The sequence below is a fragment of the Equus caballus genome, chromosome 29 (genome assembly GCF_041296265.1).
Source record: "Equus caballus isolate H_3958 breed thoroughbred chromosome 29, TB-T2T, whole genome shotgun sequence".
Classification (NCBI taxonomy): domain Eukaryota; kingdom Metazoa; phylum Chordata; class Mammalia; order Perissodactyla; family Equidae; genus Equus; species Equus caballus.
Genome location: NC_091712.1, coordinates 37,776,885 through 37,799,182, shown reverse-complemented (window position 1 = coordinate 37,799,182; position 22,298 = coordinate 37,776,885). Strand labels below are relative to the sequence as shown.

Below are 22,298 nucleotides of genomic sequence, written 5' to 3'. Positions count from 1 at the left end.
GGCTATCCAGCCTGAAAAGCAGTTTTGACCTTGAATCAGGAAGCTTGCAGGCCAGAATTAGAATTCATCCCTCCTGGACCTGGCTGACTTCTTAACCCACAATGGCACACTACCTCATGATCTGAGTGTTCCTAAATCTGTTAGAGGGGCCTGGGTGCAATAAGAAAAACAAAGAGTTCACTACAATATTTGTATTCTGTTTTTCATTTTATTTTGGGCTTGAAAATCAACTCTTTGCTATTGTGTCTATTACAATGATAAACACGTTCAGCCTTATTCTGATGGGCTCAATTATTCAACTCAAAACTCCAGAAAACTCTGGAAGCAAAATAACTTACCTTGAATTTTACTACTGTATTTTTTCTGATGATATGCTACATGCTATACTTTCCCATGTGCAGAGGAGGTGAAGGGAAGGTGATAAAATCCTCATTTTGAAAAATCATGTCGATCAACCAGGCAGTGTGGACTAAAGTCCTAGCTGGCTGTTGAACATTACTCACGGCAAGTCACTGTTTAAATAAGAGGAATGTTAACTGCTATTGTTGTGAGGAAAAAAATCATCCTTTCTGGGAAAGGCTCTTCAATAAATGGTGTTGGGAAAACTGGACAGCCACATGCAAAAAAGTGAAAGTAGACCATTATCATTCGCCATACACAAAGATAAACTCAAAATGGATCAAAGATTTAAAAGTAAGACCTGAAACCATAAAACTTCTAGAAGAAAATATAGGCGGTACACTCTCTGACATCCATCTCAAAAGGATCTATTCGAATACCATGTCTACTCAGACAAGGGAAACAAAAGAAAAAATAAACAAGTGGGATTTCATCAGACTAAAGGGCTTCTGCAAGGCAAACGAAACCAGGAACAAAATGAAAAGACAACTTCGAGAAAATATTTGCAAATCATATATCCAACAAGGGGTTAATTTCCATAATATATAAAGAACTCAGAAAACTCAACAACAACAAAAACCAACCCAATCAAAAAACGGCCAGAGGATATGAACAGATATTTTTTCAAAGAAGATATACAGATGACCAATAGGCACATGAAAAGATGCTCAACATGCACTGATCATCAGGGAAATGCAAATCAAAACAACACTAACATATCACCTTACACCCATTTGAATGGCTACAATCAACAAGACAAAAATTAAGAAGTGTTGGAGAGCTTATGGAGAAAAGGGGACCCCCATCCACTGCCGGTGGGAATGCAAACTGGAGGGGCCACTATGGAAAACAGTATAGAGATTTATCAAAAAATTAAATGTAGAAATACCATACAATCCAGCTATCCCACTACTGGATATTTATCCAAAGAACTTGAAATCAACATTTCAAGGAGACTTAGGCACCCCTACGTTCATGGCAGCATTATTCACTATAGCCAAGACGTGAAAGCAACCCAAGTGCCCACTGACTGATGAATGAAGAAGATGTCGTATATATATACAATGGCATACCACTCAGCCATAAAAAAATGACAAAATCGTCCCATTCATAACAACATGGATGGACCTTGAGGTTATTATGTTAAGTGAAATAAGCCAAACAGAGAAAAACAAACACCATATGATTTCTCTCACATGTGGAAGATAAACAAACACATGGATAAAGACAACAGTTTAGTGGTTACTGGGGGAAGGGGATTGCGGGATGGGCACAAGGCGTGAAGGGGCACATTCATGTCATGACTGACAAATAATAATGTGCAACTGAAATTTCACAGTTATAAGCCATTATGACCTCAATGAAAAAAACTGAAACATTTAAAAATTTAAAAAATTGTCCAGGGGTGGGCCTGGTGGCGCAGCAGTTAAGTTCGCATGTTCCGCTTCTCGGCAGCCCAGGGTGCGCCAGTTCAGATCCCGGGTGCAGACATGGCATTGCTTGGCAAAAGCCATGCTGTGGTAGGCGTCCCATATATAAAGTAGAGGAAGATGGGCATGGATGTTAGCTCAGGGCCAGTCTTCCTCAACAAAAAGAGGAGGATTGGCAGCAGTTAGCTCAGGGCTAATCTTCCTCAAAAAAAAAAAAATGTCCTTTCTGGAGGGCAATTTGACAATGTGGATCAAAAACTTGAAAAATATGCCTGGATTTTATGCATATCTTTTTTAAACAGCTTTATGAGGTATAATTTACAAAGAATAAAATTCATTCAATTAAAGTGCACAATTCAATGTTTTTTAGTATATTCACAGGGTGGTGCAACCATCACCACAATCAATTTAGAACATTTTATCATCCCAGAAGAAACCTTGTGCCCCTGTGCTCTCACCTCCCAAACCCGGCCTTTCCCCCAGCCCTAGGCAACCACTAATTCAATTTGTCTCTACGGATTTGCTCATTCTGGACATTTCATATAAATGGCGTCAATCTTTCGTGACTGGCTTTTTCCACTTACTACTATCTTTTCAAGATTCATCCACGTTGTAGCACATATCAGGCCTTCATTCCTTTTCATGTCTGAATAATAGTCCATTGTATGGATAGACTACACTTTGTTGATCCATTCATCAGTTGAAGGATGTTTTGGTCTTTTGGCTTTTCGGCTATTTTTCACAATGTGGAACTTGCATTAAACATCACATGCAAGTCTTTGTGTCAGACGCATGTTTTTATTCCCCACAGGTAGAAAAACCCAGGAGTGGAATTCCTGGGTTGTATGGTAAATTTAACTTTTAAGAAATTGCCAAACTGTTTTCCAAAGTGGCTGCAACATTTTACATTCCCACCAGTACGCATGTGTTTTGGAAATTCTACTCACAGAAAAGTATCATAAGGGGAAAAAAATTCATAGAAAACAATGAATGTGAAGAAAATTCTTTGCAACTTTTAAAACAATTGATAAGAATTGGGAATAGCCTAAAATATCCTTTAAAAGTGGTTTGGTTAAATATATTATGATACACAGATTAATTAGAATACAATGATCTCTATTTAGGATCTATATTTATTGGCACCAATAAATGTTCATTTTATTGGACTTCTGTGCTGTTCACCAAATGCTTCTCCAGCTCTCTGCCAGAAGTATTGCATTTCCTGGCCCCCTTGTGGACGGCAGGGCCATGAGACTAGCTCAGGCGAGTAAGTTACGAATGTAAGTAGCGTTTGTCACTTCTGGGCCAAGTATTTAATTACAGATGTGTGCTCCTCCAGAACTGCCTTTTCTCTGGCACGGGGATGAGCAACACTTGAGATGGCAGCTGCTCCATGTAGCCCAAGTTCCTGAGTGACCACAGTGTGCATACTTGCTCCACTGCCAACGCAAGACGGACAAGTTGTATGAGCAAGAAAAAAACGTCTGGTATTTAACACGTTGAGATTGGGGGGTTGTTACCACGGCGTAGCATAGCCTATCCTGACTGATAGATTCATGATGCATTTTTAAGTAACTGAATCAGGTAACAAAACACTATCTAACACAACCTCACTTTTGTAAGTATAAGTGTTTGCATGTGTAGAATGTGCCCCAAAATGCTAATGGCTATTGAATTCTTTCTCTTTAAACTTTTGTGTATTACCTCAATTTTTGACAAATTAGCACGTACTACTTCCATATAGAAAAAAAAATAAAGATATTCCCACTTTGCAAACTGAAGGTATAACAGAAACTGTTTTAACACCTGTTCTCTCCCTGATCCCGCCCCCAAAATATACACAGATTCTAAACGACCCTCAGACGCCCTCACAGAGCCTCCTGTTCTCCAGAACGTGGACTAGAAAGAAATAGCGCAGGATTTAGGTTGGGATCCACCACCTTGACTCCAGATGAGAACCAATCACTGGGAGGACACTGGTTTCTCTTTCTGAAATGAGGTGGGAGGTATGAGACGGTCCGAGGAAAGCCGTAACAAGCACCACGGGAACGTCCTGACCAGTTCTGCAGGTTCATCTCAGGCCCTTCCCTTCCTAAAATTGTGGAATAGGCTGGGGACCACTTAAAATAGTTATGGTCAGAAGGAAGGCCCAGCCCCTCTCAGGTATTATGTTCTTTGATTGATCTAAAGTATTTTCTTTGAAGCTTCCTCCTTTGCAAAATAGGCTTTTTGAGAAAATAAACAAGGCTTGAGGAGAACAAGAGAAGTTGGTTTTTCATTTTTGAGATGACTATCTGACGTCTCAGGGGACCACGATGACTCCACTTCAGTCCACATTTAACTCAGACTGAACCAGAAGCAAAACTTCCTGGTACACACGGATTCCTGGAGCCAGCTAGGACTGGAAGTGGAAAGGACACCAATGTCATCATCGTTGTTTTTAGTTAGGAATTCCTGATCCCTTTACTGTTTGAGAGTTTTCTCATCGCCTTTAAGAATCTGGGAGTGGGGCTTCAGGATAGATAAGTAACCACTTCCAGCTTAATGTCGAGGATTGCCATGAATGCCTGTGAGCACGGGGCGCCAAATCAAAGACGTAAGAGACGGCTCAAATAGGATTCTTTGCTCCTACAGAGCTGAGCTGATTTCTCCAGCATCAGAACAGAAGATGTTCAGACCACAAAATTAATTGAGAAATACAAGCCACGATCCTTGCCATCAAGGACCATACTACCTAACTTGAAAGAAATATACTCATGAAAACTTAAGAGACAAGGTAATTTTTATAAGTTTCAAAGGAAATGGAAAAAAGCAGAGTGCACTATGTTTTTGAGTGACCATGAGGGGCTTCATGATGGAGGCATGGCTAGAACTAGCTGTGCAGGATGTTTGTTGGAGTGGCATGAAAGGCCAGGAGAAATTTAAAGACAATCAGTCAATACAGGAACCATGCTGAGAAGCAGCTTCATAGCTCTGCCACCCCCTCTTTCACTCGCAGGGACCAAGCAGCATTCACCACCAGGAGGCAGAATGGTGGCTGAAGATTTCCCTTGCACAAAGAATGCACCAACAACACTAACGGGACTGTGGAGTTTAGAATCTCCCCATCATCAGTTAGTCCAACTATAGGTAAAAAAACAGCAGGCACTGCTTAGGTGTACATAATTTGAGTGATAGGGAATATAGTTTTTCCCCCAGGGTCAATCACAATGTTGGCTATGATTGGAAGAAAACAGAAATATCCTGAAAGCATTCTAAAAAGTCCATAAATGAGAAAGAGCCTGGGAAGAGATGAGAGCAGCGAAACTTAATTCTGCCCATGGTAGAAGATACTCTGAACATGCAGAGCATATACGTACTTTCCCTTCTGGTACAGATGCTTTAATGACCCATGGGGACTGAGAGAGACATACAGGCGGGGACATACCCTCTACCCTTCCTCTTGAGCCCTATCACTGGGTCTGTGACCCTACGTCCCACGAACGAGCCAAGAGACGCTGCACCGGGCCAGCCTCAGCCACACACCATCAACTGACTGGGGGCTCTGAACTCGGAACTTATCCGCCAGGTGGCCCCACCTTCTGAGGGCCTTCTGAGATCCTGAAACCAAGACCCAGCAACTCAGGAATCAGTTGTCTCCGAGATCTGGTATAAGGCCCGATGCAAAACCAAGGGCTACAGCTTGGAAAGCCACTGGGGCTGCCATCTATCACCTGAGCTGAGAATGGTTAGTCTGGGAAGACTAGTTGGGTCATTCTTTATCACCCGCACAAGAGTTTCCTTCCTTTGGAGTAATGTTGCTACTTTAGAAGGCTGTTCAGCTACCATAATGTTCGGTAACCTTTTGCAATTTGGGGTACCCATAACCTCAGTAATGGGTGAAGAAAGCTCATTTTCGAGCTAAAATTCCAATTTCCAGGCAGCTGAAAGAAAACAAAAAGCAACCGGCCTTAGGCAGGTCACCCTCTCTTCACCTGTGAAAAACAAGGGAAATGGATCTGTGGAAAAATAACGAGGAGGTTCAGGATCCCCCACCACCCCAAAAAAGCTCAGGTCTCCATCCCGTGGCCCCATCTTCCCAGATAGACCCCGCTATTCCTTAGATTCAGAAAGCCTGCTGGGACCTCCCACAAGAACTCCCCCAGCATGGCAGGCAAGATCGCTTCACGTTGGAGCATCCATCCAAGGCTTTGGGAAGCTGTTAGTGAGGGACGTGAAGTCACGTACAGCTCACTGCCCGATTCTCAGGACTTCCTCACCCTTGCCCCCGCCCCACACCCCCAAAGAAACAAGATATGGCTGGTGTGAGAGTGAGCAGGTCTCTAGCATCTCTCCCACAAGATCCTCCTCCTGCGTTTCAACCGTCACACCCATGCACATAAAGGAGACAGTATGAGTGGCCCGGAGCTCACAAAATCTTCTACTGACTTGACTTTTGAAAGAGTTAAAACAACAACAACAACAACAACAGCAAATAGTTGCCTGGATTCTCTGTGTTTTCTCAAATGCAAAAATTTGGTTCTGAGTGAGATTATAAAAAATTAAAACGCCGGGAAAATTCTCGATTCAGACAGTATCACCACAATCGATGTGGTACCACAAGCATATACTGAACAGTCTCTATGTGCCAGGAGCTACAAATAAAAGTCACATTGAAACAAATGGCATTATATTATAAATAGGAAAGTGGCCTGGTCTTCGGAGGAGTCCCTCATATCCTCGCTTTGGCACCCAGCACACCTGGGTTCCAATCCAGGTTCTGCACACAGGACGCTGGGGACGTCCCTTCCCCGGGGGGACTTCCATTGCATGCTTAGACTGTCCTTGCAGCGGCAGTCAGAGATTTAACCAGACTGCACATAAATAATAAAAAGAGCTAGTATGACCTTAGTGCTTACCACACGCAAGGGCTTTGCCTGAATTAACTCATTTCATCCTCACCACAACCATAAGAGTAGAAGTGGTTTATGATTTTTCATTTAATACTTTATTATCATGCAGAAGCAAACAAAATGTAAGCTTCAAGATCCCTGACCTTGTGCAGTCCCTTAACAATGGGTGATATTTGTGGTGTTTGACACATATTTGTGTCATTTGCTGTGATTTATTTATCCTGCTAAATCAATGTTCACTTTATGGTTTGTTTTTTATTTTTGCAGGCTTTTTAGGTGAGGAAGATTGGCCCTGAGCTAACATCTGTTGCCAATCTTCCTTTTTTTTTCTCCCAAAGCCCCAGTACACAGATGCATATCCTAGTTGTAAGTCCTTCTAGTTCTTCTATGAGGGACGCCACCACAGCACAACATGGCTTAAGGAGCAGAGCTGGGTCTGCGCCCAGGGTCCGGACTGGTGAATCCTGGGCTGCCAAAGTGGAGTGTGTGAACTTTAACCACTCAGCCTCGGTGCCAGCCCCTGAATGTTCACTGTAGCACCTAATTTTGTAGTCATCATTTGATATTCTTTTTCTTCAAGAGGGCCCTGCAAATTGTATAAACTTTACTCTCCTCTCAAAATCTAAATCCACCCCTGCCTATAAGGTAGGAGCATTAACAACTCTATCCTGCCGATGAGGAAACCAAGACCCAGAGAGGTTAAGTTACTTGCACAAGTACACACAGCCAGTTAGTGGCAGGATTCAGGTTGGAACCTGGACAGTCTGGCTCCACTTGGAGTGGTTTTAACTATATACTTTATTGCTTCTTATTATTTTGACCTAGAGCACCTAGCAAACTCTCTGGGACATTATGGACACTTAATAATTGGTGGCTATTATTATTTTGTAAATTAAAAGTTGATTTTGTAATAACAGAAATACGACCCTATCCTTACTGAAAGAAACCATATCAGTTTGAAACTCACAAATCAGATAAATCTGTAGCAAGCTGATTTCATACACGAGACTACTTTTTAAATACTAATTTCCTGAAAGATTCTTTGAAAGCAAAATTATTCTAAATGTGGTCCATGGATCACCTGCCTCCGAATTATCTGGACTCCACCCCAAACCTAACGGATCTGTATTGACGGCAGTGGGGGGTCAGGAATACGAGTGGTTAATGTGCTCCCCGACTGTCCTTTTGCAGACAAAAGTCGGAAAACTACTGCTTATAAGTGTTCTCACTTTGGGTAATATTGTTTACAGATGAGGGGGAGACAGAGGGAACAGCAAGGAACCCGAATCTAAGATATTATTAGTCATATTTCCAATTAAAGATAAAGGACAAATAAGACAACATCTCTGAAATCTCAAAGCAAATTAATAGGCACGTTCAGTCACATAAGACAAATTAAGTTTTTATGTAATTTTGAAGACCATAATTATGGAGAATAGAACACTGACTACATTGTCAGGTACAGTTCTAACCTTTAAGGACATTAATTTGTTTATTCTTCAAAATCCTTTGAATTAAGTCACCTCATCATTTCCATTCTAGAGATGGGTAAATAGAGGGTCATAGATGGTAAGGAACGCTCCAGTGAGTGCAGAGCCGGGATTCGAACCCAGGAAGTCTGGTTCCGGAGCGTGGGGCCTTAAACCCTACATCACACGCACATACATTTTTTTAATAGAGTAGGGATAAAAAGGCAAAATTGCAAATCTTCACAGAACTTGCTATGTTGGAGTTTTTGTCTGGTTTAGTCATTTTCAAGATGAATAAATAGTGCCGTGGGTTGAAGACGGCATGAAATCACCGAAATGGGCCAGACCCATGTTTTTCCAGGCAGGCAAACTGAGTGAGTTAATCCCACTTGCACAGACAGATGTTAGAGGTTTCATCCCCCCTCCTACTTCACAAACAGAATCTTTGTTTCAGTTCTTCCCACACTCTCCTCCCAGCAACCCTCAAAAAGTTTTAAGATCTTTCCCCTAAATTCCTTCTCTCAGCACTTCCACTGCCCAAGTGCTGACACGGTTCCAAGTACTTTAGGTGTATTAACTGCTCGGTCCTCACCCAATTATTTCCCACCTTTCATAGAATTGGACCTCGAGGCTTCCAGTAACTTGCCCAGGGCCACATTGCTGCTAAGTGACAGAATCAGGAATCCAACCCAGGCAGCCTGGCACCAAGCCCACGCCCTTAACCGCGTACTAAAACACCTGCCATTTATTGAGCGCCCACTGTATACCAGGCCTCTACACAGACTAGCAGCTGAGTCCTTACAAGCATGCCCCAAAGGAGGTGGATTCCGTGCTGTGACCAACCAGAAAGGAAGGCTCACAGAGACGCAGCTCGTCCAGACCACACAACTGTAAAGGGCAGAGTAAAGACCACCAGTGTCTCTGGATCCAAAGCCTGCACCACCCCAGCCACGCACAGCCTCTTGGAATTTTTATGGGTGTTCCTCCTGACAACCCTACAAGAGAAGGGCCATTTCTTCCCTTTTGCAGATAAGCATATCCATGAAGCTGAGTCAACAGGAGTAACCAGCTGATGTTTATTTAGGGGGATTCTAGTCTTCACACCAAGATGCTAGAAACGTGGCGGAAGCCCATGCCTGCTTATTTCTTCCTCCCACCGCATGAAAACACGTCTTAAGCTAAACAATTTAAATATAATTTAAATGATATGTGTGTAAACAGCACCAGGGGATGTAGAGACGCACTAGTTACTGATTGGGACACAGCCATTTCTCTCTATAAGGTCTTTACATTGATATTTGTGTGAACTCGTTTCACATTTTTTAAAAAGCTTTTCCATTCTTCAGACATCGTATTAAGATTTCATACTTGCAGGTTTTATCCACCTGTGAGGTTAAGTCATTTAAAGCACAAACTCTGGCAGATGCGCAGAATATTAACTAGGGGAAGTGAGTCCCTGGTCCCTGGTCCTCCGCCCACCATCGGAGGACCACTGATAAGAACCCGATGAGGAGTCAGACGGTTCCAGGAGCCTGGAGCTTTTCCTAGATGGTGCTTTCTCTCCGGAACTACTAGCAAAGACAGTAACACAAAACTACCCCACACCTGTGCCTTAAAGAAGAACGTTGTGATTAACTAGGGGCTCTGGCTCAGAAATGAACGACAACAACAACAAACTAGCAGAAATCTGTACAGATAACAGAAGCCAAGAAGATTTGGGTCTGCAGGACACTGAAGTCCTAGGTGCAATTCTGCAGGAAACTTCACCAGCCAGACTCTCTCGCCACGAGGGACCAACAGATGGGGAAGCTCCCGAGCAGAAGGCTGGGGAGCCGAGAGAAAGGGGGATGCTGTAACAGGAGATGGGGTGTGACCCCTCCCTTCCTCACGTCCAGGACTGTTCAAAGGGGGCCTGTCCAGCCGCCAGGCGCCCGAGAAGGCCATGGGAAGGGACGGCAGCCCCCGCCCGGGGCCTCCCTGGCTCCCCCCAGATCTCCACTTACGGGCTCCGAAGTGTCACCCCAGCTCCGCGCCTCTCCCAGAGACCCCGCGCAGAGCGGCAGCCCCAAGCACAGTCCGAGCAGCAGGAGCATGGCGCGGCGACAGTGTGGCGGCCGGCACTGGACGCGTTGGGACGCGCGCGGGGACACCGCTCCGGGATCGGCGGGGCGCGCACGGCCCCGCCTCCCCGCGCCCCCGGGGTGCCGCCCCCTCCGGGCCCCGCCCCGCGCCGCCCCGCGCCGCCCCGGGTCCCCGCTGCCCCGCCGCAGCTCGCCCCGCGGTCCCCTCCCGCCCGCCCTGCAGCCCCGCCCTCCTCGCCGGGATTCCCGCAGTAGCCTTCTTGGCCGCTGCCTTCTCCATCCAGCGCGTGTGACCCCTGCCAACCCCATCCCAAACCTTCCTCCCTCTCCTGCAAGGTGTGAAATGCTTCTTCATGGACTCGCTTCATTCCTGTCTCAGGAGGACATGGGAATAGCCAGTGACCCTCAGTACCCAGCCCACCTTCCTCACCTGCTATGTATACCGTGCCCCCCAGCTGCTATATCTACCCGCCCCTGACACACACCTGCTAGATGTACCCCTGACACCTGCTAGCCTAGAGCCAACAAGAGGCCTTCTTCTTTCTGCCCAGAGAACCGCACATTCCTCTTGGCATCTGTCACTGATGCTCAGAAGCCAAATTAAGGGATGCTAATTAGCAGTCTAATGCAGAAAGTGCTGGCAATGTCGGCCCCTTTTATGCAATTCTGGCGTAAGAAGACAGAAAAGAGGAAGCTAGAATTGGCACCATGTAGTAGTACTTCTAATTTTTTGGTAATTAATCATGAAAATGAATGTCATTGTGTGTGTCAGTTACAAACTATTTGTGATAGTTCTGTCCTGACATAGGAAAAATTGCTGTCTGCCAACCATCCACACAGGGCCCTTTATAGTCCGGGCGCCATCTTTTTATCTGGTACAAACACAATGTAGCTGGAGCTGCGTATTTCATCCTCCAGAAGACAATCGCCTCAAAGGCATTCTTTATGTCTCTGTAAAAATTGACTCTTAATGGATGAGCTCAATAACAGTGAGAGGTTGGCGACAATCTCAATGTCCAGAAACAGGGAAATGGCTAACTCAAATAATGGAGCGTCCATCCTGTGGAATATTATACAGCCGTTAAATAATAATCGTGACGTCTGTGGAAACACAAAAAATGTTCACAGTGTAATCTAAAGGAAAAAATCAGATTACATTACTGTATCAACAGTATGATTTTAATTAGGTAAAAATCCATAAGCATGGACACAAGAAAGAGGAAAAAAACATGAAAAATGAAAACAGTGGGTGGTGGGTGTGTTCATTTGTGGTGATATCTCTTCTTAAAATACTTTATTTACTCCTGTTGAAATGCTGTTTGTTCAACAAAGACATTAGAAGAGGGGGGAAAAATCATGCTGCTACTGTGAAATAAAGGAAAAGAGAATCCTTGTCAGTACAGCTAGTCACTGAATAGCCTAACCACTGATTAATTAAAAAAACATGCAACCGACAAGAAGGAAGTGTAGCCGGTCCAGCAAGGTTTCTAAACAAAACCACTGGTAAAGGAGAGCTTTGAAGAAAATCAAAGGATTTTTATTTTTTGTTCTCTAACACAATCCAGCCGTGAGTTTACAAGTGTGTCCTGTGCTCTGGGCCGACTGAGAAACTTTGCAGTGTACAACCACGTGCACACACTCTCATTTTTAACTAAGCATAGTCCCAAATCTTCTTGAGTTAAGGTTTGCCTATCTCCCCTCCCAAAAGAAATGCCTCCTTGTGAAAATCACACTGTTGATACTGTTACGTAATCTGATCTTTTCCTTTAGATTCACTGTGAACATTTCTCATGTGAATGTTTAATTTGGACAAAGGCAGGTCATTTGAAAGGGGATAATAACAGCTACTATTATTTCAATCCTCCAGCAGAACTGGGACCACATCATTTTCCTCCCCTTCTACCTAGCCCCTCTCCTCCTCAACTCTGGTTTTGGCCTTCTGTCTGCTCTTTTTCCTAATGTGTCCTAAGTAGTTTCTGCAGAGGCCCAATGGTAGGAAAAGTGAGTTTTCTTTTCTTCGTGTTGTAGGACTCGTCAGCTCTACCCTGGACCATGGCTCATGCTACTGCGTTGTGAACATTTATTTTATTCTCCAGTTGGAACAGAAGTTCCCTGAGGACAAGCTTCTTCCACAACCTCTAGTACTGTGCGAAATATATGGCTCGCACTTCGTGAACATTTGATGATGGAATTAGGAGAGGGGAGGCCTGAGCTGGCCCTGCTGGGGAAGCGGAGGGCTGGCTATAGTCCAGACTTGGCCGCTCTCCAGCTACATGGCTGTAGAGAGTTTCTGAACTTCCCAGGATTTGCCAACTGTAGTAGCCTAGGCTTCTCTGTGACATCTGAGCATTTCTAGGACCCAACAGATGTGGTCTTGGAAAACCAGATAGGTCTGATAAAAATAAGACCCAGTGCAGCTTTTCTGAAACTGTTCACAAGCATAGGCAATGATTTATACTGGCCTTATAAATAAGGATGAAAAAAATTATCTCCCCCAAAAAGGGCTGAGGCGTCCCCACACGTTTGTCCTTTGGCGCCATGTTTCTGATCTCACCTCCAGGAGGAGCTGATTTTCCAGTTTGAGACTATTGAACTCCTAGCACCTCAAAGCTGCAAAAGACCCTAGAGGACATCTAACCCAATCCTGGTGTTTACAACAAGACTCCCCAAGGGGCTGGCGCAGGACCACATGCCAGTTAGTGGTGAATCTGGGCAAGGACCCGGGTGTTCACTGACAGACTCTGAGTCCATGGCTCTGTAGCATGGGCTCCAGGGTACAAGACTGAGCAGGGGCTGTGCAGCCCGGGCTGGAGAGGCCCTCTGTGAGAGCTCTTGCTGGGAAATGGCTCCCTGAGTAACTGAAGGATGGGCCAAGTGTCCCGAAATCTTAGAAGCAGACTCATTAGAGACAGGGGCTTTATCCTGGTCTCCCACTTGAAACTGCCAGTTGGTGGGCAGAAAGCCACGGCCGAGCTAGCCACGGCTGAGACTGAAGAGGAAAAGGCAAGCTGTCCTTCTGTTTTCTTCTCCTCTTCTTTGGCCCCCTGCTTCCTCTGCCCAGCTGCTCTGAGGTTCCAGCCCTCCCCAAGTGCTCTGAGCTCCTGCTTCGGTCCCTCCCTCAGCCAAGCTCCTTCCCGAGTGTCTGTGAGATCATTGTTCCACTCAGAGCCAGCTCTTCTCCCCTCCTTGGTCTCACCTTTTTTATCTACTTACGTGGCCTTGTGTTTTTCTTGGACCGCTGGCAGCTTTGCACAATGGCTACAGTTTCTTACCAATTCGTCTTCTTTTTCTTCTTAATCAAAGGGACTGGGGAGGAAATGGATTCCCTTTGGCCTTGGCTCCGCGATTTCTCAGGGGCCCAGGATAACTTGGGAGTCTAGTTATAGCCACTTTTCACCTATTTTACCAACCCTTGAGTTTTATCCAGAGAGAAGATTTGCGAAAGAGGAAATAGAGAATGCAGCTTTCTCACTTCTTCTGATGGATCATTTGCTGAATTTGTGAACTCTTCACAAGGTGTAACACTTATTGGATTTTATTTTAATTATCCGTTTCCAGATTTGAGACCCAAATTGACTCTGACTCCTCCTGGGGAAGGACTGTCTCAAGCTCAGACACGTGGCCTGGAATCTAGGAGACATGCCGTGTGTTTGATGGATGATTGAAAGAGTGCATATCTGCTATTATGTGGCCCTGTGCCAGCTATGTGCCAGAAGTTTTAGACACGGCCCATGACCTGGAAGAATTTGCCATTTAGATATGAAGGTGGAACCAACAAACTGAACACAATTTGAGCTCAGTCATGAGATGCTAAGTGGAGAGAAGGGCGAGATTGCAATTGTGGACTAAAATAATGAGAGAAGGCTTCATGGAGGAAGAGGAAATTATTCTGTTATTCAGATTGTGAAATTCAGATGGAGAAGAGAGAACATTAGGGAGGCAGTGGAAGGAGAGGGTACCAGGGTGGAAAATGGCATTGGGGAAATAACACAAAAACCTGGGGAAAACATTCCAGTTTGGGGAGTTACCTGTAGAATTTTCTTGAGTCGAAAGATGGGAGAGGAGAATGCAGTGGTCCCCAGTTGCAAATCTGCTGACCGGTGAGACTCATGACAACATTTTCTCCAGCTTTTTGCAAAAGGAGAAAAGTGGAGGCATTGTGGTACATTTTTTTCATAAAGCTGATTTTTTTTTTTAACTTTAAGGAACTATCCTTTGCTCTAAGGGTTTTATCACTCCCATCAATGACAGCGTCTCACTGTGGGCCCTTGGGTGGGAGAGTGAAAAGAGTATGTCCCCAGAGGAGGTGTGTATGTTGGGGTCAGGGGGTGGGGGGTGGAGGAGAATGGTGAACCAGAACCCTAGGAAGGTGTTGAAGGGGAAACATGCTGTTTGAAAAACCTTCCAGATGATTCAGAAATCCTTCCCACACACCCCGGGAACATTGTACCATATACCTAGAAATTATAAAAATTGTTAGTATTTCTGTTACCCATGCTTGCTCCCATTATGAATCGTATAATGTGAGGAGCTGAACACAAGTACTTTTTAATGACATCAGTGCTGTGGACTCCAGGCTTTCGTATCTAGGATGCTGAAGATGAACGGGGTGGTCCCGGAGGGGCTGAACGCACATTACCACTATGTTGGTGAGACCAAGGATTACTGGGGAACCATGATGCCCAGCGAAGCACCCTTGCTCCCCCGCCAGGTTAAATTTGTGGATCCTGTGGACAGGAAACCCACTGAGGTGGAATGGAGACCCACTGAGGCAGGAGAGCAGATACGAGTCTCCACAAGGTCAGGAAGCATTGTCCCCAAACCTGAATTTTCCAGAGCTGACAGTATTGTCCCTGGAACATGGACTGATGGCCCCAAAGACACGTCAGTGGAAGATGCTCTAGAAAGAACCCATGCACCCCATCTAAAGACACTGGAGGAGGAGACGATGGAGGTGATGGGGCTCTGGGAGACTCAGAAACAGAGGAGTGTCTCTTGGTATTGAGGCTGGGGAGAGCAGCCTCTCCCCTCCTTGTCTTAGCCTTGAAGGCTGCGGCCACCTCTTCTTCAGACACCAATAAAGAGCCATGAGTGCTCCTCTATGGAAAAAAGAAAAAAGTTCATCTGGGCTAAGCGACCATGTAACCAGTCTACAGCTATATGTGTAGAAAGCTCTGTAGACTTATGTGAAACGCCTAATAATTAAAAGCCAAAAGAATGTAAGCTTCTGGCAGCAATTTCTATCAAATCTGCACATCTGTTGACACTTTGACCCATCAAACCCACTTTAGGGAATTTGTCATAAAATAATCCTGCTCACATACAAAATGATGTAGGTATAAGGTTATTCATTACAGCATGGTTTGTAATTCCCAGAGATCGGAAACAACCCAGAAGCTCCTTAATAGGAGTCTGGTTAAGTATTATGTGATGCTATGAGCTGGAAGAAAGGATGAGGAAGCTTTCTATATACTGATAGAGAAAGATATCCAATGTATTATAAAACTAAGAAAAAAGACCAAATGTAGTATGTCCTGTCTTTAACATAAGAAAGGAAGAGGATAAGAAGGCATATTCATAATTGCTTGTATTTGCATAAAGAAATTCTAAGAAATATGAACAATGAAGAAAAGTGTTTGGGGATGTTAGAAAGGTGAGAGAGGGGCCGGCCCGATGGCACAGTGGTTAAGTTCGCACCTTCCGCTTCTCGGTGGCCCAGGGTTCGCTGGTTCGGATCCCAGGTGTGGACACAGCACTGCTAGGCACGCCATGCTGTGGCAGGCATCCCACATATAAAGTACAGGAAGATGGGCACGAATGTTAGCTCAGGGCCAGGCTTCCTCAGCAAAAAAGAGGAGGACTGGCAGTAGTTAGCTCAGGGCTAATCTTCCTTAAAAAAAAAAATAAAAATTGACCTAAAAAAAGAAAGAATGGTGAGAGAATAGGAACAGGGTGGAATCCACCAGAAGAAGGGAGGGATTTGGGTTTTATGTTTAATATTTGATTTTTGAACACTGTGAATGTACTACCTATTGCAGATTAATCAATTAATTTAAAATTCTAGCTATAACAAAACAATAATACTAATAATGGTAAAGCTGACTCCTGAGGTCTCTCTTATCAGATGATCTCACTTGGGCTTGTTGTATAAACACTAATCTCAATAGATACAATGGCAGGGAGCCGTACTCCTCACTGCCAGCTTCACCTCCTGGGAGTCCCCGGACACGTGCACGCACACACACACACACCCCCCACACACACTCAATTGCTTCTTGCTTCCTAAACACTCTCTTATTCTTTCTTGCCTCCTTGTTTGCATGGATCCTTCTCTTTTCAGGAATGCCTCCCATTGACTCCACACCCAGTGCTGCAAATGTCACTTTCTCCAGGGTCCTCATCAGGTTGCTAAATGCTATTCATGCCCTGAAGAGAGCCCTCATCTCTTTGTCCAGATATCTATCTTTCTCACTAAACCAACACCCAGTGGAGGGCAGGCTCCATGTTCTATTTGTCTCTGTACGCCTTGTCAGCATCCAGCATGTCATCGGAGCTTGAGAGCGTGAGAAATATTTATTGAATAAGTAAAGAGGACTCTGTTAGAATGGTACGCTTTTCATGTGGATTTCATTGGGCATTGTGACAACCCCAATCTGCACGACCACTGACGGGATGCGAGACCTTGGTCAAAGCGCTTCCCTCTCTGGAGGTGAATATTTTCCAAGAAAAACATAATATTGACTCCTCAATTGCCAAAAACATTTTAGCCCGCAATTATCCCTTTTTATTACTTATTCATCTTTGTGAGAGTTATATTGACAAGAACTGGGCAGAAATGACTGAGTTTTAGACCCTCAATATAACACTCTATGTGGTACTTAGTCTTCTCTTGGAGTTTTAGATTCCTGATAGACTTGAGTTCTACATGGTGACAGAAGAAAGTTCTAAGCCATCGACATGCTCACTCCGACCTCTGTTTTACTATCCCAGAGACTCTTGCCCCTTCAAGGATCTTTCCCCAAAAAATCTGCTCGCAGAAACTGCTACTGTCTTTCTCCAAACACACAAGCTAAAAACATCCCCCTCCCTTGAAAAGTTTTAAGGTTTATATGTAGTAATATGTTTTTAATATCCCCGAGGTCATTGGAAGTCACCATAAGCATTAATTTTGTCTTATTTCCTAAAGGTGCATGAAAAAAAAGTCAAAGCCAGTTCTTCACTCTTCAGCGTTAACGGTAAATGGCTGTCTTTACTCTTCTGCATCTGCATCAATGTTTAAAGCAAAGCCAGCAAACAGTTCTGAAGAAATATTTGTCAGTTGAGCAATGGTTTGTCCCTGCAGAAATGCTCGTTAGACACTGAACGATCTCAGTGCGAAGTGAAGGATCATTTTTATCTTCTTTTGGAAGGGTTCCTAGAGCAGCAAGTGGCGGCCTAGTTTTCTGAGCTTTCACCTGGGACCACAGAAGACTTGGGATAGCACCGAGGATTTGCTGATGCTGTGACAGGGATGGAGGTCCAGTTCAACCTACCTCAGTACCCGATATGAATGCCCCACCCTGCTGCTTTCTTTGACTCCAAGGCGTGGAGGCAGAGAAGCCAGCAAAACCTGAAGTCAATCCACGGGGTTTGTTTTCTCCCTGAAGACTTGCCAGATTCTTCCCAGACAGATGTTGGGAGATGTCCAGAGAGCTTTCACTGAAAGCCACAGGTGTGTCTTTGGAAGGATTTTGACTAAAGCAAGAACAGTGTTGGTTTTGTGGTTGATGCCAAGAGGTATATCCCACTGCGTGAAATCAAGACCTAACAAGAAAGCTGTCATCAGCTTTTCTCGTGGCGCTCCTAGGCTTGTTGCCTGGCTAGCGAGGGAGAGAGCCTCTGGTCTATGTAACACGTGGCGCAGGCTTAGCTCTTGCAGGTGCAGACTCACTGAACAAAACTATGTTATCCCCTTCACCGCTACATCTCAAGGTTATTCCAAAGTTCTATTTCATTAGAACGAACTTTATTCTTGCCAATTCATGATAAACCATCCATGTGATTTTTTAAAATCAAATTATTGTTTTATCAATCAACTAAGGATTCTTTTCCTTCCCATGTATCCGTTGGACTGGTTCTAAGCTCCATCAAGTCACTAGGGAATGGGTTGGGGGGTATGAGAGAGGGGCGACTGGTCCTCGGTCATCACCTGCATTATGGGCTGAATGTTCGTGTCCCCCCAAAATGAATATATTGAAGACCTGACTCCCAGCGTGAAGGTATTAGGAGATGGGGCCTTGATATATAAGGAATTCTCCAAACCCAACTATAAATAAGCAATCCGATTGAAAAATGAACAAAAGTCATGGACATAAAGATGGCAAATAAAGTCTTGAAAAGATGTTTGACATCAATAAATATTAGGGAAATGCAAATTAAAACTGCAATGAAATGTCACCAAACACCTATTGGAATGACGAAAATTAAAAAAGGTGACAATACCAAACTCTGGCAAAGATGTGAAAAAAACTGGATCTATCAGAATTGAGGGTGGAAGTGTAAAATTATACGGCCACTTTGGAAAATAGTTTGACAGTTTCTTGAAAAAACAAAAGTGAATATATACTTACCAGGAATCCCACTCCTGGGCATTTATCCCAAAGAAATAAAAACCTATGTCCACACAAAAATGTGTGCATGAATATTCATAGCAGCTTTATTTGTAAAGGAAAAAAAATTGGAAAAAAACCAGATGTTCTTCAGTGGGTAAATGGTGAAACCAATCATGGTACATTCAGCCGTGGAATACTACTCAGCAATGAAAAGGATCATAGGATTGAGACACGCAACAACTCAGACAGATCTCAAGGGCTTTATGCTGAGTGAAAAAAGTCCATCCAGAAAGGTTACATACTGTATCATTCCATGTGTATAACATTCTCAAAATAACAAAGTTGTAGAAATAGAGAAGAAATTGGTGTTCTCCAGGGTTTAGGGCTGAAGGAGGGAGGGATTGGGGGTGACTGTAAAGGGCCAGCGTCTCAAGGGGCATCTTTGTGGTGCGGGAGCAGTTCTGTGTTTGGCTGTAGTGTTAGCTATATAAATCTACATATGGATAAAATTGCATAGAACTAAACACACACACACACACACACACACACACACACAAGTGCATGTAAAAGTGATGAAATCTGAGTAAGTCAGTGGATTGAACCCAGGAAAATTTCCCTGATTTTGGTACTATGCCATAGTTACGTAAGACATTACCAGTGGGGAAGCAAGTGAAGTGTACATGGGACCTATGTCCTCTTTTTTGCAACTTCCTGTGAAACTATAGTCATCTCAAAATAAAATAAGAGTTAAAAAATAGAGTTTATTGTACCCTATGTCCTTGTGGACAATGGGATTCTCAGTGGTGGAGGGGCCAGGGAAAGGAGAGAAGGGTCTTTCCTTGCTTTTCTTGATGTTTTCTGGCAAGTAGATATGACATCTAATAGAGGAGACTGTTGGCCAATGCAATCCTACTCTACAGGGCATTTCTCAGCTCTGCCTCTTATATAATTTAACTGTCCAATGGACTATCGTTTTAAAAAATATTGCCATCGTTTACCACCATTTAAATGGAAATCCCAGTAGTGTGCCCCTTCTATCAAGAGTCTTGCTAAGATAACTTTATAAACACAAGGTGGAAAGCTGACTTGCTTCTCATAACACAACCATATGCCAACATTGTGCTAAGTGTCGCTCTTGCCACATCTTATTTTCTTCTCAGGACAATCTCCAACACACAGACAAAAATATGACTACAGGACAGTGAAGTAATTCTCCAGGTGACGGAGTTAAAAATGGTGGAGCTGAGATTTAAGAAATTCATGACTCTCTGAACCTCGAAACAGATACTTAGCTTACATTTCCTCATACGGCTGCTGTGTTTTTACTGAATATTTGATCTTTGTTAGACTCTATTCTCATTTTGCAAAGTCACTAAATATATCATAGAAATGTTACTGGTGGTGTAATTTAATCTTGTAATGGAGTATCTTTTTTATTTTTACACTGCCATGGTTTTACTACCTTTTGTGTAGGAAAACGAATATACATCCCCTAAGATAATTTTGTAATCACAGCAAGGAAACATCATTTTCTATGATATATTTGTATTATGCATAAATTATATATTTATTAGTGGCAGATGCCCCAGGAGAATGTCTGTATCAATCTCCTTTGGCTGCTGTGACAATTGACCACAAAGTTAGTGGCTTATTACAACACAAATGTATTTTCTTACAGCTCTGAGGTTCTGAAGTCGGTCGGCAGGGCTGCGTTCCTTCTCGAGGTTCTAGGGGAGACTTCATTTTCTTGCCTTTGCCAGGTTTTAGAGGCCACCTGCATTGCACACAGTCCCACGTCACTCCAACCTCTGCTTCCATCGTCACATCTCCACCCTGACTCTGACCCTCCTGCCCTCCTCTTTTTCTTCCAGGCACCCTCATGATTACATTGCACCTGCCCCCCCCCCCCCATCATCCAGGATAATTTCCTCATCTCAAGGTCCTTAACTTAGTCACACCTGCAAAATCCCTTTCGACATGTAAGGTAACACATTCACAGGTCGGGGAATTAGGGCGTGTGATTTGGGGAGGGGCTGTTATTCAGCCTATCACACCCTCTGAATATCGACTTGGTATCCTGTCCTAAAGCCTGCACTTTGCACTTCCAGGGAGAGAGGAAAGAGGAGTATCTCCTACCAGGGCTCTTTCGAAGATCAAGGATGAAATGATACGCCGTACCCTGTTGTGAAATGAGTGCCACACTCCCTCCCCACGCAGGTCTTGTAAAGATGTGCCCCTCAACCAGCTTTGTGCCCCTTCACCCATCACCCTCCTCAAGGGTTGATGCTGGAAAGACTGAGGTAAGGGACCCCTTGGGGAAAGTTGTCTGGTACATCCTGCTGTCTCCCCTCCCCAAGAGGTTGGCGGAAGCCATCTGTGAGGGGAGAAGGCGATCTGAGGGGTGAAGTGCCCATTGCCCCGGATGCATGTGTGTACGTTCTGGGGAGTAGAGGAGAATCCTGCAGAGGCAGCTGGCATGGGGTCATGGGGCTTCCTGCAAGAGGACTGCATGGAGACGATCAACATGATCCTGATAGAAGGGGGTAGACAGCAGGAAGCCAGCGCTGAGGGAGGCGCTCTAAGCAGCTGCAGCACACATGGCCTCTGCCAAGGCATTTGCAGTTGGAGAGTCCCCCGTGAAGAAAGCATCCTAACAGCCTGTTCAAGAGAGAAACAAAGTCAGCCCCATTCACAGGATACCTGCATTAGTCAGTGTCCTCCAGAAAACAGAACTAACAGGATGCGTATATATAAGAGAGAGATTTACTGTAAGGAATTGGCTCACACCGTTGTGGAGCCTTGGTGAGTCCCAAATCTGCAGAGTGAGACTCAGGGGCATGTTGCAGTTGGAATCTGAAGACCGTCTGCTGAAGAATTCTCTCTTGCTCACAGAAGGTCAATCTTTGTTCTAGTCAGACCTTCCACTGATTGGACGAGGCCCACCCACATTATGGCACGCAACCTGCTTTACTCAAAGCTCACCAATTTAAATGCTAATCTCATCCAAAACATCCTCAAGGAAGCATCCGAAATAATACTTGACCAAATATCTGGGCACCGTGGCCCAGGCAAGTTGACACATAAAATTAACCATCACAACACTCTGTGTTCCTCCCTGGCCCTCACATCTCGTCTCTCTCCCTGTGGACGTGCCTGGTGAAGGGATGAGGACAAGAGGAAGGTGGGAGAAGAGAAAAGAGACCCACCCACCCCTACGGAGGGCTCCCCAGCTTACCGCAAGACCAAGCATATAACCCAGGAACTGTGGGAGTTCCCAACATTTACTTCTGAATCTTCCATTAAGCTTCCCCACTCTCAATAGAAGTGAATGTGCTAAATGCCACCAAATCATTCACTTTAAAATGGCTAATTTTATGTTATATGAATTTCAACTGAATTTTTAAAAAAATTATTTTCAAAAGACAAAAACCAACTT

The 22,298-nt window shown here is 44.3% G+C and overlaps 1 protein-coding gene across 1 annotated transcript in view; it reads right to left on the bottom strand.

Annotated features, from left to right (window-relative positions):
• Positions 1-10,397, bottom strand: part of ITIH5 (inter-alpha-trypsin inhibitor heavy chain 5) — an 85,452-nt gene extending 75,055 nt beyond the window's left edge. Inside the window, exon 1 of the mRNA XM_023632266.2 lies at positions 10,194-10,397. Coding sequence (XP_023488034.2) covers positions 10,194-10,283 — 90 coding nt within the window. The 5' untranslated portion in view covers positions 10,284-10,397. The remainder of the gene's footprint in view (positions 1-10,193) is intronic.
• Between the last annotated feature and the right edge of the window lie 11,901 nt (positions 10,398-22,298).